The 13,413-nt window shown below is 47.2% G+C and overlaps 1 protein-coding gene across 1 annotated transcript in view; it reads right to left on the bottom strand.

The window, feature by feature from the left end:
• Positions 1-11,927, bottom strand: part of PABPC1L (poly(A) binding protein cytoplasmic 1 like) — a 21,521-nt gene extending 9,594 nt beyond the window's left edge. The window contains exons 1-7 of the mRNA XM_025039727.1: positions 11,706-11,927; positions 9,569-9,762; positions 6,930-7,045; positions 5,381-5,520; positions 5,167-5,261; positions 2,792-2,929; positions 2,404-2,499 (exon numbers count right to left, since the gene is read on the bottom strand). Of these exons, the coding sequence (XP_024895495.1) occupies positions 2,404-2,499; positions 2,792-2,929; positions 5,167-5,261; positions 5,381-5,520; positions 6,930-7,045; positions 9,569-9,762; positions 11,706-11,898 (972 nt within the window). The 5' untranslated portion in view covers positions 11,899-11,927. The remainder of the gene's footprint in view (positions 1-2,403; positions 2,500-2,791; positions 2,930-5,166; positions 5,262-5,380; positions 5,521-6,929; positions 7,046-9,568; positions 9,763-11,705) is intronic.
• Between the last annotated feature and the right edge of the window lie 1,486 nt (positions 11,928-13,413).

The following is a 13,413-nucleotide window of genomic DNA, read 5'->3' as shown; positions in this document are numbered from 1 at the left end:
TGAGGTAGAGCTGAGGCGGTGATGCTAGTGCTGGGGAGCGGCTGCAAATACAGATGAAGCTTTGCTCGCTCGCCTGCCACTCACCTCCTGCTGTGTGGCCCAGTTCCTAATAGGCCACGGACCAGTACTGGTCTGCAACCCGGGGGTTGGGTTGGGAGACTTAATCTGAGAGTTCACAGATCCACAAAGACGTCAATGGATGGAATTCAAGGAGATCTGTGAACTCGGATGAGGGAAAAAAATGGCATCTATATTTTCACATTAGCATATCTTTCTATTTTGAATATGGGCAACAATAAATAGTCATAGTACTATTAGCCATGCTTGTGACTTTTTCAGGAAAATATTTTCGTACCACATTATTGATCTCAAAATATCATTTATAATAATTGCTACTTCACTAGATCTTATAGTTTAATGCACATACTGCTGTCACCTTAATATTTTGATAATTATTTCAATATAATTGTCCTTTTGTAATCCTATGAATTTTTCTTTACATATTTAAAATATTCTCAGAAGGGGTCCATAGGCTTCACCAGACAGCCAAGTTTTCCTGGCAGAAAAATATTGCCTTAACAGGTTAATAAGAACTTAGGTAGTAAAAAAATAATTAGTACAACTAACACTTATGCAGAGCTTACTCTGAACTTGATAGCGCTGTAAGCACTTTATATAGATTAACTCATTTAATTTTCATAATCACTTTTATAAGAGAAAATATATTAAATTATATAAATACATACAGACTTAAACCAATTCACAAGGTAGGTGTGCCTCAACTTGAAGCACGACTCCAAAGTTTTTACAATTCCTTTTATTCAAGGAGTCCTCAAGGAGGTCGGTGAATCTCCCGAAATTACATGCAACGTACATGAATAATCAGACAATGATTTCACTACTTATTGTGGGCTGGTACTCTACATGCAGGCTCTTCAGTTCTCAGGACAAATCTGAGGTAAGGAATGTTGCTCCCATCTTACAGATGGGCAAACAGCATCCAAAAGGCAAAGTCACTTCCCCCAGGTCCTACAGCTAGTTAGCAGTAGGTCAGGGATTAAGACGTAATTCTGATTAACTCTGAAACTCCATCTTTCAACCACAACACTACACCAAGCATGCATTTGCTGGGAAAGAGGACCCACCGTTTTTTATGATGTTTGATCAAATTTACTCATGCCTAATTTATATGTCCCACAGCTTTCTGTCACATTTTTTCAAAAGCACCTTAACTCCAAAATTGTTAGAACCTCTTCCCAAACACCAGGCTCCCTGAAGGACATTTAAAGTTGTATTCAGCAGGGAAAAGAACTTCCAGAGCACTCCCTAAGAACACAGCTATTACATGTGCAGGTCCCCAGCCCCATGACCCACACCAATCTCTATGGAGAGTTCCTCATTCCCACCTGCAATTCCCTACCTCCTCACAGCCAATTCAAATGCTGCTACCACTGCCGCTTCTTACAGGAAGCCCTCCTTCCTGTTCCACTGAGCTACTGCAGCTCCACCTCCAACACTTACCCACCCTCCACAGACATACCTTATAATAGATCTGAGTTAGTGATGCATTTGACTTCCCCCCCAGACCATAAGCTACTCAAGGGCAAGGACCACATCTGACTTGTTCTTGTATGCTTTTCCTGCCTGGTAAAACAGCAGGTGCTTAAATATGGAAGGAATGAACACTGGGTCATCTTAAAATCATCTGGGGAACTTTTAAAAATAAAATGCCCAGGCCTTACCCTCAGAGATCTACACTCAGTTTGTCTGACACGGGCGCCTGTATTGAAGAGCTCCCCAGGGGATTTTAATGAGAAGTCAGGGTTGAGAACCATTCAGTGAGCCCAACACCCTCATCTTATATATGAAGCTCATAGGACATCTGCTCAAAGTCACAGAGCTACTGAGTACAACAGTCAATAACCACATCTCAGGTGCTAAGAGGGCTGAGCACAAAGCAGGTGCTCAATAAATGGGAAAGAATGAAGAACGATGCAGCCCAAACCTCTCATTTTTTAGATGGGGCAACTGAGGCCCAGAAAGGGTTATGTCACCAGCCAAGGCATGACAACAAAAGTCAATGGAAATTCTGAGACATGAATTTCTGGACTCTGGCATACAGCAGGCACTCAATAAATGCTTGTTGAATGAACCAAGGTTACAGTGAGCCTCAATAAATTCAGCTGTGTGACTGGGACTGCATTTCTACCCTCTTCCCCTCCAGTCCAGACAAGGCTGCAGATGAATGATAAACTCCAATGGGGTCAGACATAGCCCCCGAAACTCCAACAGGGGTAGCCCAGCACCAACTCTCTGGAAGTCGTGAGGAGGGAGGAGTGTACGGGCAGTGAGAGGATGGGAGGGCATGGCCATCTATCCCCTGTGCGTATCCCTGGCCCTCACCTTGGCACTGGTGATCATTCCATAGGGAGAGAATTCTTTCCTTAGTTTCTCATCATTGATGGAGTCATCTAGGTTCTTCACATACAAGTTCACGCCCTGGAAGGAAAGGATACTGCTAGATGTGCCTTCCCCTCCAAACTCCAGGTTGCCTTGAGGGTGGGGAGGAGCCAACATGTGTAGGAGAAGCCCTGCCCACCTAGGCTCCTGTTCGCAGTCTTGTGCAGCACCCATGCACCCCACCAATCACTCAGCATGCCCATGCCCTGGAATCTGCAGGCCTCCACAATCCCCAAAGCCCAGTTCCCAGAACTGGGATTGCCAGGGGAAGGAGTCACATTCGGGGCCCTCTGAACATAGAAGCAGCTGCCGCCAGGAGGCTGACCCTCACATGGTAACGGTTCAGCCGGTCCTGCTTCATCTGCTCGAACTTGCGCTTCAGTTCATTCTGCCGCTCCATCCGCTTCTGAGCCCGGCCCACATAGAGCAGCCGCCCTCTCACTTCCTTTCCGTTCATGTCCATCACAGCCTGTGCAGAGAAGAGGAAGTGAGAGCGCTTGGTAACCACCCCATGAGGCCCCCAGCCTTAGCCCTGGCCTCCAGTCCCATCTCCTAGACCTACAGGGGGCCACCTGCCAGCCAGGCCAGCCTTGTTAGCTGAGAATAATCAGTACCACATTAAAGGCCATTTAAAGTGAATCCACTTTTTAAAAACATAGAAGAATTTCTGAGTAAGCTGTAGATTGTTAAAAATCTGATTTTGAACCTGCTTTAAAAAGTGAAATTGAAATTTGCAGAGTTTCTTGTATTTAACAATTAGGTTCTAACTAACTACGCACTGATTATTTGAACAAAGCAGCGAGCAAAATTCTTTCAAAATGTTTGACAGCATAGTCCATATCCTTCACTTCATGTTGGATTTCACAGTAAAAGAGTCCTTTTGCTAACTGTGAGGGCTTTAGTTTTAGAAACATTTATGTCTTAACTCATTGATTTTTCTTTTCTTCAGTTAACTGTCCTAAGCCAGCTAGACCCTAAACTGTCAGTGGCTTAGATTACATGAAATCCTACATCTTGCAAAAGATGTACAACTTCTTTCTGTAAACCACTTACGCTGAACTTAATTTGCATTGACTTATCCACAAAAATCAACAAAAGGCAGACTTATGTGTGCATGACTCAATGGTGAAGATCAGACACTGGTGTTAGAAATATTTGAAGGGGCTAAGTGGTCATTTCATTAGCAAATACTTTCACAAAATGATGACTTTTGCTTTTCTACCCAAATATGCAAATATATGTAAATATACGCTGGGGACTCAGGAATTGCCTGTTCTATGGCTGTCTTAAAGGTCATTACCAAAGTCTTTAAGATCCTGGAGTTAATGGACCCCTGTAGCTTCATCCATCTACTCCAATTTGGCATTTCACAAATTGGGGAAACCAAAGCCTAGAGAGGGCAGGATTTGTTCAAGGACACACAAGAGGTTATCTTTCAAAGGAGCGGTGTATTCTAGAACAAAACTTCAGAGTCAGAAAGAACTGGTTGTAATCTCATGATGTCCCTAGCTATAACCCGGGGAACAATAACAGTAGAGCCCGCACTGGTGGGAGTGGAGATGAGGACGTATACAAAACCCTCAGAGAAGTGTCAGGTCCCTGGTAAGTGATCAGTGAGAAGCAGCTGCTATTGAGATGGCACCAGGATCCAGGTCTCCAGCCAGAATCCACCATGAGCTGAGCTCTTCCATGAACAGTGACCTTAATGGGGCAGCGGCCATAAAAAGAGCTTTGTGGTAGAAGGCCAAATATGACACTATTATTGTCACTAACTATGTGGCTTTGTACCATTCACTTGTTCAGCAAATATAAATCTGGTACCTACTGGCGGGTACAATACTAAAGACTTAATGGTGAAACGAGACCCAGCTTCAGTTCTGTACACAGAGATCTGTGCTAATGATGGAGGCGCACAGAAGGGGCATCTCACCAGAAGCAAGTGAAGACAGGAGAGATGGCTTCCTAGAGGAGGGAATATATAAGCTGAGACCCAAAGGACACACACTAATTAGCTCCACTGTCCAACATAGTGGTCGCTACCCACATGGACTGAGCACTTGAAATATGGTTAGAGTGAACTGTGCTGTAAGTATCAGATTTCAAAGAATTACAAAAAGAGAGAGTGTAAAAATCTCAATTTTTATACTGAATACACATTGAAGTGGTCATAATTTGAATATGTTAAGTTGAATAACATATTATTAAAATTAATTTCAGTTTCCTTTCTCACCCTCTTTAATGTGGCTACTGGAAAATTTTAAATAGCATCAGTGGCTCATGTTACATTTCTATTGGGCAGCACTGGACTAGAGAGTAGGGGAAGGGAAGTGTTTTGAGAAAACGGCATTTGCAAAAGCCTGGAAGAAGTAGCAAAGCACTTCCCCTCCCTGACCTCGATCCCACCAATTTAAGAGGCTAGTGGCTGTCTCGAAGGCCCCTTTTATCTCTCATGTGACAAGAATCTATGAAAAGAAGCCAGCCTCTCATGTGACAAGAATCTATGTGACAAGAATCTATGAAAAGAAGCCAGTCTCAGGGCTCGGAAGTCCCCAAAGGAGGGTGAAGCCTTCTGCCTTTAGCTTGTGTGGCTGGGGAGGGACTTCCTTTCCCTCCACTGGCAGCTGGAGCTCTCCGTTCCAGACCTCCCTCCTTCCTAGTCCAGCTCAGCACCTCCTCCATGAAACAGGGCCTTGGGGAGGCTCCTACCTTCTGGGCTTCCTCATGCTTCTCAAAGTTGACAAAGCCAAAGCCCCGGGAGTGGCCGCTGTCATCCCTCATCACCTTCACACTCAGCATCTTCCCTGGGGAGGACCAATCTGGCTCAAAGGGGAGTTTGGGAATCCTCAAGATATTCCCCTCCCCTCCCACAAATCCTCAGGAAGTTGAAGTGATCCCCAACTCCCTCGGGAAACGTGCCCACCAAACTGGGAGAAGAGCTCCTGCAGGCCCCACTCATCCATGTCCACTTGGAGGTTCTTCACATAGATGTTGGTGAACTCCATGGCCCGAGCCCCCAGCTCGGCCTCCCGTTCTTGTCGGGACTTGAAGTGGCCAACGAAGCTGTGCACACACCAACAAGGTAGGCAGTTACCAGCCATCAATCACCCCCATCCCAACCCCAGCCCATCCAGCAGTGCTGGGTCACTGAGGTCAATTGCTGCCAGCCTCCAGGCCTCTGTATCCCTCAGCGGGGAACTTGGCAGGGCAATACTTCTTAGATGGAATACATCTAAGGTCCAGACGCCTCCTACAGCCAAGATTCAATGTTCTAGCATAAGGTCAAGAAGACTTCATTCTTATGGCAAATGCACAGGGAACTTCTACCAGACACCAGGCAGCTGAGTGCAGAGGAGATAAAAGCATGAACTTGGGAGTCACACTTGAATCCTTACTCTAGTTGCCTAGCTGTGGGACCCTGGGCAAGTTACTTAACTTCTCTGAGCCTCAGTGTTCATTCCTGTATAACTGGGGATCAAACTCACACCACAAGGATTTGCTGATTTATTTAACATATCTTGGGTGCACTGGGGAAGCAACGAGAAAACCAATATGGACCACGCCAGTGTTGCTATGTGGCGAGGGACTAAAGTCACTTAAATACAATATTAATTTTCAAAATTGTCATTTCCAAGTTCACGTCAACGCATCTAAGAAAGTATCCTAGATTAAGGGGAAAAAAAAGCCAAGCATAAGAAAATTTGACAGTAGCTATAGCACATTTAGCATAAATTGTAGCTGGCACTAAAAATTGATGAAAACTGAGTGGCAAAGGTAAGCTTGGACAAATCGTAGCTGACAATGATAACGTCCTTCTGAGAATTGGGAAAAGCCTGCCAAGGTTCAGTTTCATTGACAGGAGCCTCCCCTGAGAAACCTTGGACAGAATGACCCTCAGTGCACCTCCATCACTCCAAAGCACTGAGCACGGGGCTTGGCCATCAGAGGGGCAGAAGCAAAACTGGGAGAGGGGAACTGCCAGAGCAGATTCTCTCCAGCACCTGCATCTCAATTTTCCCATCTGTGAAGTGGGGATGATGCCAAACTTAACTGCATGAATATGGCTGGCTAAGCATATGCCTACTTTCCTTCCTATCCAAGAATCCCATGAAACAACACAAAAGGCTTAAGAAAAGAATTCACAGCCGTGCTGAGAAGGCTGAAGACATGAAATCCCCGAGACCATTGATGATTTGGCCATTAGCTGTTACTGCTAGAATTTCAGATTCATTACTTCATGTACTACTCAGAACAATCCTCTAGCACATATGAGCAGCCCCGTTTTTACTTGCAGAAAAGGAGTCCCTGAGAGATTGAGCCACTCTTCGGCCGTCACACTGCCAGGAAGAATATCGGCTGCTGCTCAGTGCCTGGTGCCCATTAGACAGTGGTGGGTAGCATCAGTCCCGAGTTGGTGGTGCCAGGATTCTGTTCCTTCAGCCTTGGTCCCGCCCCCACACCCTGCCACTCACACTTTACGGTCATTCAGCAGCATCCCATTCATGGTGCTGATGGCCAGCTGCGCAGCCTCATGGGTCTCGAAATGGACAAAGCCAAAGCCTCGGGAACCGTGATCATCACACACCACCTGGGCCATAGGGAGAAAGGACAGGGAGCGCATCCAGCAGAGGGTTCAATTCAGGTACAAAAGCATGGCAAGAGGATAAGAAGCAATATCTGAGTGCTTGCTCTGCACCTGTGAAAGACAATCCTATGTCAAACAACAGCTCCATTTTAGAGATGGGAAACTAAAGCTCAGAGAGGTCAATCTATTTGCTTAAGATCACACAGTAAGGAGGGTGAGAGTCCTCAAATTGAACACAGGTCTCATCTATAACACAGATGAGCTTTTAATTATCTTCATAAAGTGATGGGCAAAAGGATCTGATTCCAATCCCCAATCTCGCATCCTAGTTTCTAACAGAAAATTAGAAACGACCTAAATATCCATCAAGAGGAGACTGGTCAACTACAGTGCATTCATACTTGCCTACTGTATGTGCACAGTTGAAGAGAACGTGGTAGATTACGCAGTGATCTGTAAGGTATATTGGTAAGTGGAAAAAAAAAAATCAAGCCCATTTAGATTAAAGTTGGCATCTACACAGGAGAAAATTTTAAACAGACATACACAAAACTGTTAAAAATGATTATTTCTGGGGATTAGGGTTCAAGGAACAGAGCCTTCTCTTTCACTTTATTCCTTTGCACATTTTTTAAAACTTTACCAATTCGTGTACTGTTTCAACAATAAACTTGTTTTATTCTTTAAAAAAATCTACAAACATTCTGGGGTATGGAGAGGGTTCAACAACTGGCCCAAGGTCACACTGCCAGGAAGTGGAAGAGGCAGGATTTACACCAAGGACATTTGGCCCTAAAGTCCAAGGTCTGACTGTGTCACGTTGCCTCTCTGCTCAGTGGCTAGGCTGGGCTTTGTACTCCAGTGGCCTGACTCTAGCTCTAGAGCTCTTCCCATGGTGCCACAGAAAGCTTCTTACCACCTCCAGCCAGCCTGAGAATTCTGGGGTAGGGACCACATTGTACATTTTCTATCTAACTAGGCCCACGGTGGAGCCTCATTAGGCCTGCAAAGACTTGCCTGAGTCACGCAGAGCTTTCTGTCTAATCTTCAGTGGCCCAGAGGAAGCTAAGTCCTGGATAATTGGGACAGACATACTCTTCCCTGTAACTTAGCTTCAACTACACTGGCAAACCTATTGGTTCAAATCCTGCTCTGCTACTTACCTCCCACCCCCATGTAACAACATGTAACCATGGAGAAGTGACCCCAGATCTGAGCCTCTCTGCCTTCAAATGTAATACAGGGATCCTCCTAGTTACATCTTACGTGGCTGTTGTGGGAAATTCAGTGGGGGCCATGTATGCAGAAAACCTAGAACTTGATAAATCTGTTTCTACTATAAGAACGTAGGACAATTAAGACTCTCTCTCACATTGATCCTCAGAGACAGGAGAGGCTGTCTGTCATGGAGCACCCTCAGGAATACTGCTCCTTCTTGAGTCTCTCTGTTCCTTATTCACAGGGAGGTGATGAGACGTGAGAACTTAAGGATTGTGTCTGGCACACAGCAGTACTCAGGGAAGAGTTCTAACACAGATGGCACCATCATTCCCCCAACTTCCCCAGAAGGGAAGACACACCAGAGTCTGCAGGGTAACCGACTGCTGTCTCCATAAAATCTAGAGGCCAAACATCCAGGTTTAAGCCTTCTGTCAGGACCGACTGGCCTGCTGTATGACCTCTGCTCCTCAAGATCCTTATCTGCAAAGTCAGAGAAATGACCAGAACCCTTCTCAAATTATAATACAGCCATCTGCTCAACAAACACTTATTGAGCACCTACTATGTGTCACATCTTATTCCAGGTCCTGGGACACAAAAGTGAAGGAGAATAAGATCACTACTCTCATGAAACTTCCATTATGAGAAATCTTTAAAGGTGTGGCTACTGATTGCCATGATGGCCTTCCTGTATCCACACCCTTTGTCTTATAATTTCTACTCCTCTCACTCTGAATTTGCGCTGGTCTTGTGACTTGTTTTGGTCAACAGAATGCAGCAGAAGTGATGGTGTGCCAGTTCTGAACTTAGATCTCAAGAGGCCTGGTGAGCTTCCACTCTGTCTCCTGGGCCTCTGCCATTGCCACGGGAATAGCCTGCGCTAGCCTCCGGGAGCGTGAAAGACTATAGGAAAGAAAGCTGATATATTCCAGCTGACTGACAGTCAACCACCACCTAGAAGCAGAGCCATCCAGCTCTTGGCGGGCATATGAAGGAGCCCAGCCAAAACCAGAAGAACTGCCTAGCTGAACTCAGCCCAATCACCACTGCAGAATTATAAGCTAAATAATAGTTGTCGTTGACAGTGACTAAGCTTTGGGCTGGTTACACAGCAAGAGCTGATTGATACACAGGTGACCTCTCATAGGTCTATGAGGATGAAACTGAAAGAATAACTACCATTCAGGTGCTGGCTGAACCTGGCACTTAACTGAAATGACTTTGTCAACTGTTAAGTCAGGTGTTGTTTGGCATCCCTCTACCACATGAGTATTGGACAAAGACTCCTCCAAGAGGCATACCCACCTTGCAAGAGAGGATGTTCCCAAAAGTAGAAAAGGTGTCATATAAGGCCTTGTTGTCAATGGAGTCCTCCAGGTTCTTGATGAAGATGTTGCCCACACCTGACTTGCGAAGTCCTGGGTCTCGCTGGGACCACATGATGCGGATGGGCTGGCCTTTTATCACTTCAAAGTTCATTGTGTCCAGTGCCCGCTCCGCTGGACAGAAGGAGAAAAAAGAGCAAGGTAAGGGGACTTTCTTTTCCTGGGTCCCAAGGTGCTTAATTGAGAGCCGCCCCCTCCCCCGCCAAAAAAGGAGCCAATCTCTGGGTTTCGCCGGAGTTAAGAGCCTGACGGCTCAGGAGGATAAGAAGAGTTAATGTGTATGATGCTCTCCTCACTTTCCAGTTAGGATCTCATTCAACTTCTCACTGTAGCCACGTGAGCACGGATTCCTATCTCCATTCTACAGATGGGAAAACTGCGATTCCGAAGGGGAAAAAAATCAGTGGCAGAGCCAGGTCTACTGTGGTCTCTAAAGCACACAGAGTAGATAGAAATGTAAAAGAGGGCGTCAGTGACAAAGGAGGGGCAGCAGTTTGAGGAAATTAAAGCTGAGAGGTGCTGAGCAGTAGAGCTGAGATTCAATCTTAAGTAGTAGAGTTTGGGGGAGACGAACATCACCTCTCTGAGATGGTTTCACCTATAAAGTAAGGATGAAGATGCTATTACCCATCCTTCCACATCTGATAAAGGGAGATAATACCATCTACCTCTATGTTGTCGATAGCCTGAAAATTAAATAAGGTATGCAAGGTGCCTTGTCCTTTGTGCCTGGCACAAAATAGGTGTTTTGTAAACAGCAGTATGTCTGAACATAGCAGCCTATGCCCATCACTTCTGCTATTGCTACAGCCTGTCCCCTCCCAGGTAATATGCTGTCTCCTGCTTTCAGGATCTCCTCTAGCTTCAGAGGCATGGCAGGGAACCGTGCAGAAGTCAGTGGAGCACATTTCAAGAAGTCTGAGTTTTCCATCTAGTTCTGCTATGAACACCCATGGGCAAAACCTTCTCCTGTCTGGAGCTCAGCTTCCCCATCTATGAAGCCTGGCCAAAAGGTCAAGTCCTGCAGGGGTTGGAGGAAGATGGAAATGGCAGTGGGTGGAAAAAGCAGAGGAAAGGGGAAGTCTCCCTGGAATCCAGGTCACCTGCTGGGCAACAGGCAGAACCACCCCAGCAAACCCCTTGCTCAGGAAACCTTGCCACCCACCTGGGAGACCTGAGCAAGGGCACCCTCTTTTGGACTTGGCGGGGGTGGGCCTACTTTGGTTGTTTCTGGAATCTTACACCTGAAGCCTATAGTTACTAGTATTTTTCTTAGGTTACTATATATTGAACCCTTACAATGTACTGGAGATGCTTCACGGACACAGTTCTCCACTCCTTCTGTGCTACTGGGGAATAAGCCTTTGCCCCACTTCACAGAACTCTTCAGGCTCACAGCCTAGTGGCAGAACTTCAGCAAAACCAGATGCTCTTAACCTTCATCCTCTCCACTCTCAACACAAGTGTGGACTCATCCATCTGGCAAGCTCTAATCAATCCTATCAACTCTGAGAAACGGGTTGTGAAGCCTGGAGTGGAGGTAGCACCTGGTGCAGATCTCATGTCACACTGCCCAGAAAGGCAGGAGCCCCAGGCCCAGCTCCTCTGGCTTCCCCACTCATTACCTGTCACCCCAGGCATCTTCCTCACCAGGTGCTTTAAATTTCTCATCATCCCAATCACTCCATCAGGCAAGTCCGATCCCCATTTTTCATATAGGCAACTGAAACTCAGAATGATTGCGTAATTTGCTCAAAGTCACACAGCTGCTGGTTTTCTAATCCCAGGTTGGCTGGATCCCAAAGCCCTTGGTTGTTTTCACTCAGTCTTAATATCTCCCCTCTGCAAAATGGAGCACTAGTAAAACACACAGCAGGCACACAGTGATTGCTAATTCCTGCTTCAGGGGCCGCTTGGGGGCAGGGCCCCTTGCATGCAACGCCCTGTATCTATGGGCCTCAGTTTCCTTGGCTGCAAGATAAAAGATGGAGCCAGAGATGAAAGCGCGGAGGCCGTGATGCTGTCGGTCCATCCCCCACCCCCTACCCGGGGCTCACCGTCGGCTGGCTGCTGGAAGTTGATATAAGCATAGCCCAGCGAGCGGCGGGTGGCCACGTCGCGGCACACGCGGATGGACAGGATGGGGCCGGCAGGCGAGAACTTCTCGTAGAGCATGGCCTCCGTTACGTCGGGGTGCAGGTCGCCCACGTAGAGCGAAGCGAGCGGAAAGATTGGGCCGCTGGCGTTCATGGTGGCCGACAGCGGCGGGAAAAACGAGCAGCGGGCCCGACGACCCCCGCCCGGCGCCCGTTTTTCACCGCGGCGGGAGCTCGGCAGCGACCAGCGCACAGGGGGCGCGGGGCTCTCCCTCCCAGGGCCGGGCGCCCCACCCTTTACCGCCCTCGCCGCCCAGCGCGCCAATCACTGGCGCTGGGGCCCCTCCTCGCTCACCTGGGACCCCCTCCGTGTTCTAGAAGCCTCAGGTGGACGGCATCTCTGACCCCGCCTCCGGAGGCGGGGAGAGCCCTCACCTGGCCTGGAGTAGGGATGCGGAGATGGGATGGAGTTCCAAGCCCTTTGGGACGGCAGGGCATCTGGGTTCTAATCCTGTCATTGCCTTTTTGGGCCCGTCTCCGTTTTCTGCAGACTTACTCTTCGCAAGGATTAAAGGGGAGAGTGCTGCATCCCCTGCGTGTTTCACAAACGGAAGAATTCGGAGCCGGATGCCCATCCTCAAAGCTTGTGTACCTAGCCACTTGAAAGGCGTCTTTTTCTCATGACAGCCCAGATCCCGTCACACCCTTCTAGAATCGGCTCTGAGTTGGGACTGAAGGCGCCATGTGAGAATTCGAGACCACTAAGGCCTTCCTTGACACAGACCCTTATGTATTGCCAACCTTTTCGTGGAATATTTTCTGCCCACCTCTTTCTCATAAGAAATCTATTCCACCAGCCTGCCACCAGGAAGGTTCACCAAGTCACTTGTGACCCAGGATCTATGGGAACAGTGGGGACCTAACAAACAAGGTCCTGACAGTGGTCCCAAGCTGAGCAGTAAGGCCCCTCTGTCAGTTTGCAGCCTCAATAGGTGGTGTAGGGCCACTTTTGAATTCGAATCCATCGTGGAACTGCACTTTACCTAGGCTGAGGGACTCTCCTGGTGTCCCTGCTGCAACGAAGCAGGTAGGTTCCAATGACCTTTGATTGGGTGTTTCACCTGTGGAACAGCTCCAGAACCAGGGGCAGGAGCCAGTCTGGCTGCCCAGCCTACAGTATTAAGTAGCAAGAAAGCACTAGTTTTAATCTTGGAGTAAAATACCACCCCATCCTGATCTTTTTCTTTGTGGGAGTGTGGACATTTTTAGAAAGGAGCAAATCCCATAAGGAAAAATAGGGCTGTAGACTACCCAAGTATTGGGACAGATGACAGAGACACATAGAACTTTGGAGATGACTAGGCCTTATGCAACCATCTCTGTCTTGGTTACATCTCAGGGTTTAAAAACAGGGAGGGGGGTGAGGACTTGAATGGGATACAAAGTAACTGTCTATCAAATCTCTGAAGCCCCAAAAGACCTGAATGCTTTGTTGTGGAAGGTGGATGGGCTGTGTTAATTATTTGTAATTTCTTCCCCTCTACAACACCTTGACTTCTGGTTCTAAAGAACAAAACTGTTGCCTATTTTTGAGGATTAGAGCCCAAAATTAATGTGAAGTTAGCTAGTTCTGGTAGTGATAGAGATGGGGCCACACATAAACTCGCAG

The sequence above is a fragment of the Pteropus alecto genome, unplaced genomic scaffold (genome assembly GCF_000325575.1).
Source record: "Pteropus alecto unplaced genomic scaffold, ASM32557v1 scaffold45, whole genome shotgun sequence".
Lineage (NCBI taxonomy): Eukaryota > Metazoa > Chordata > Mammalia > Chiroptera > Pteropodidae > Pteropus > Pteropus alecto.
The sequence above is the reverse complement of the archived record's forward strand: the minus strand, read 5'-3'. Positions and strand labels throughout refer to the sequence as shown.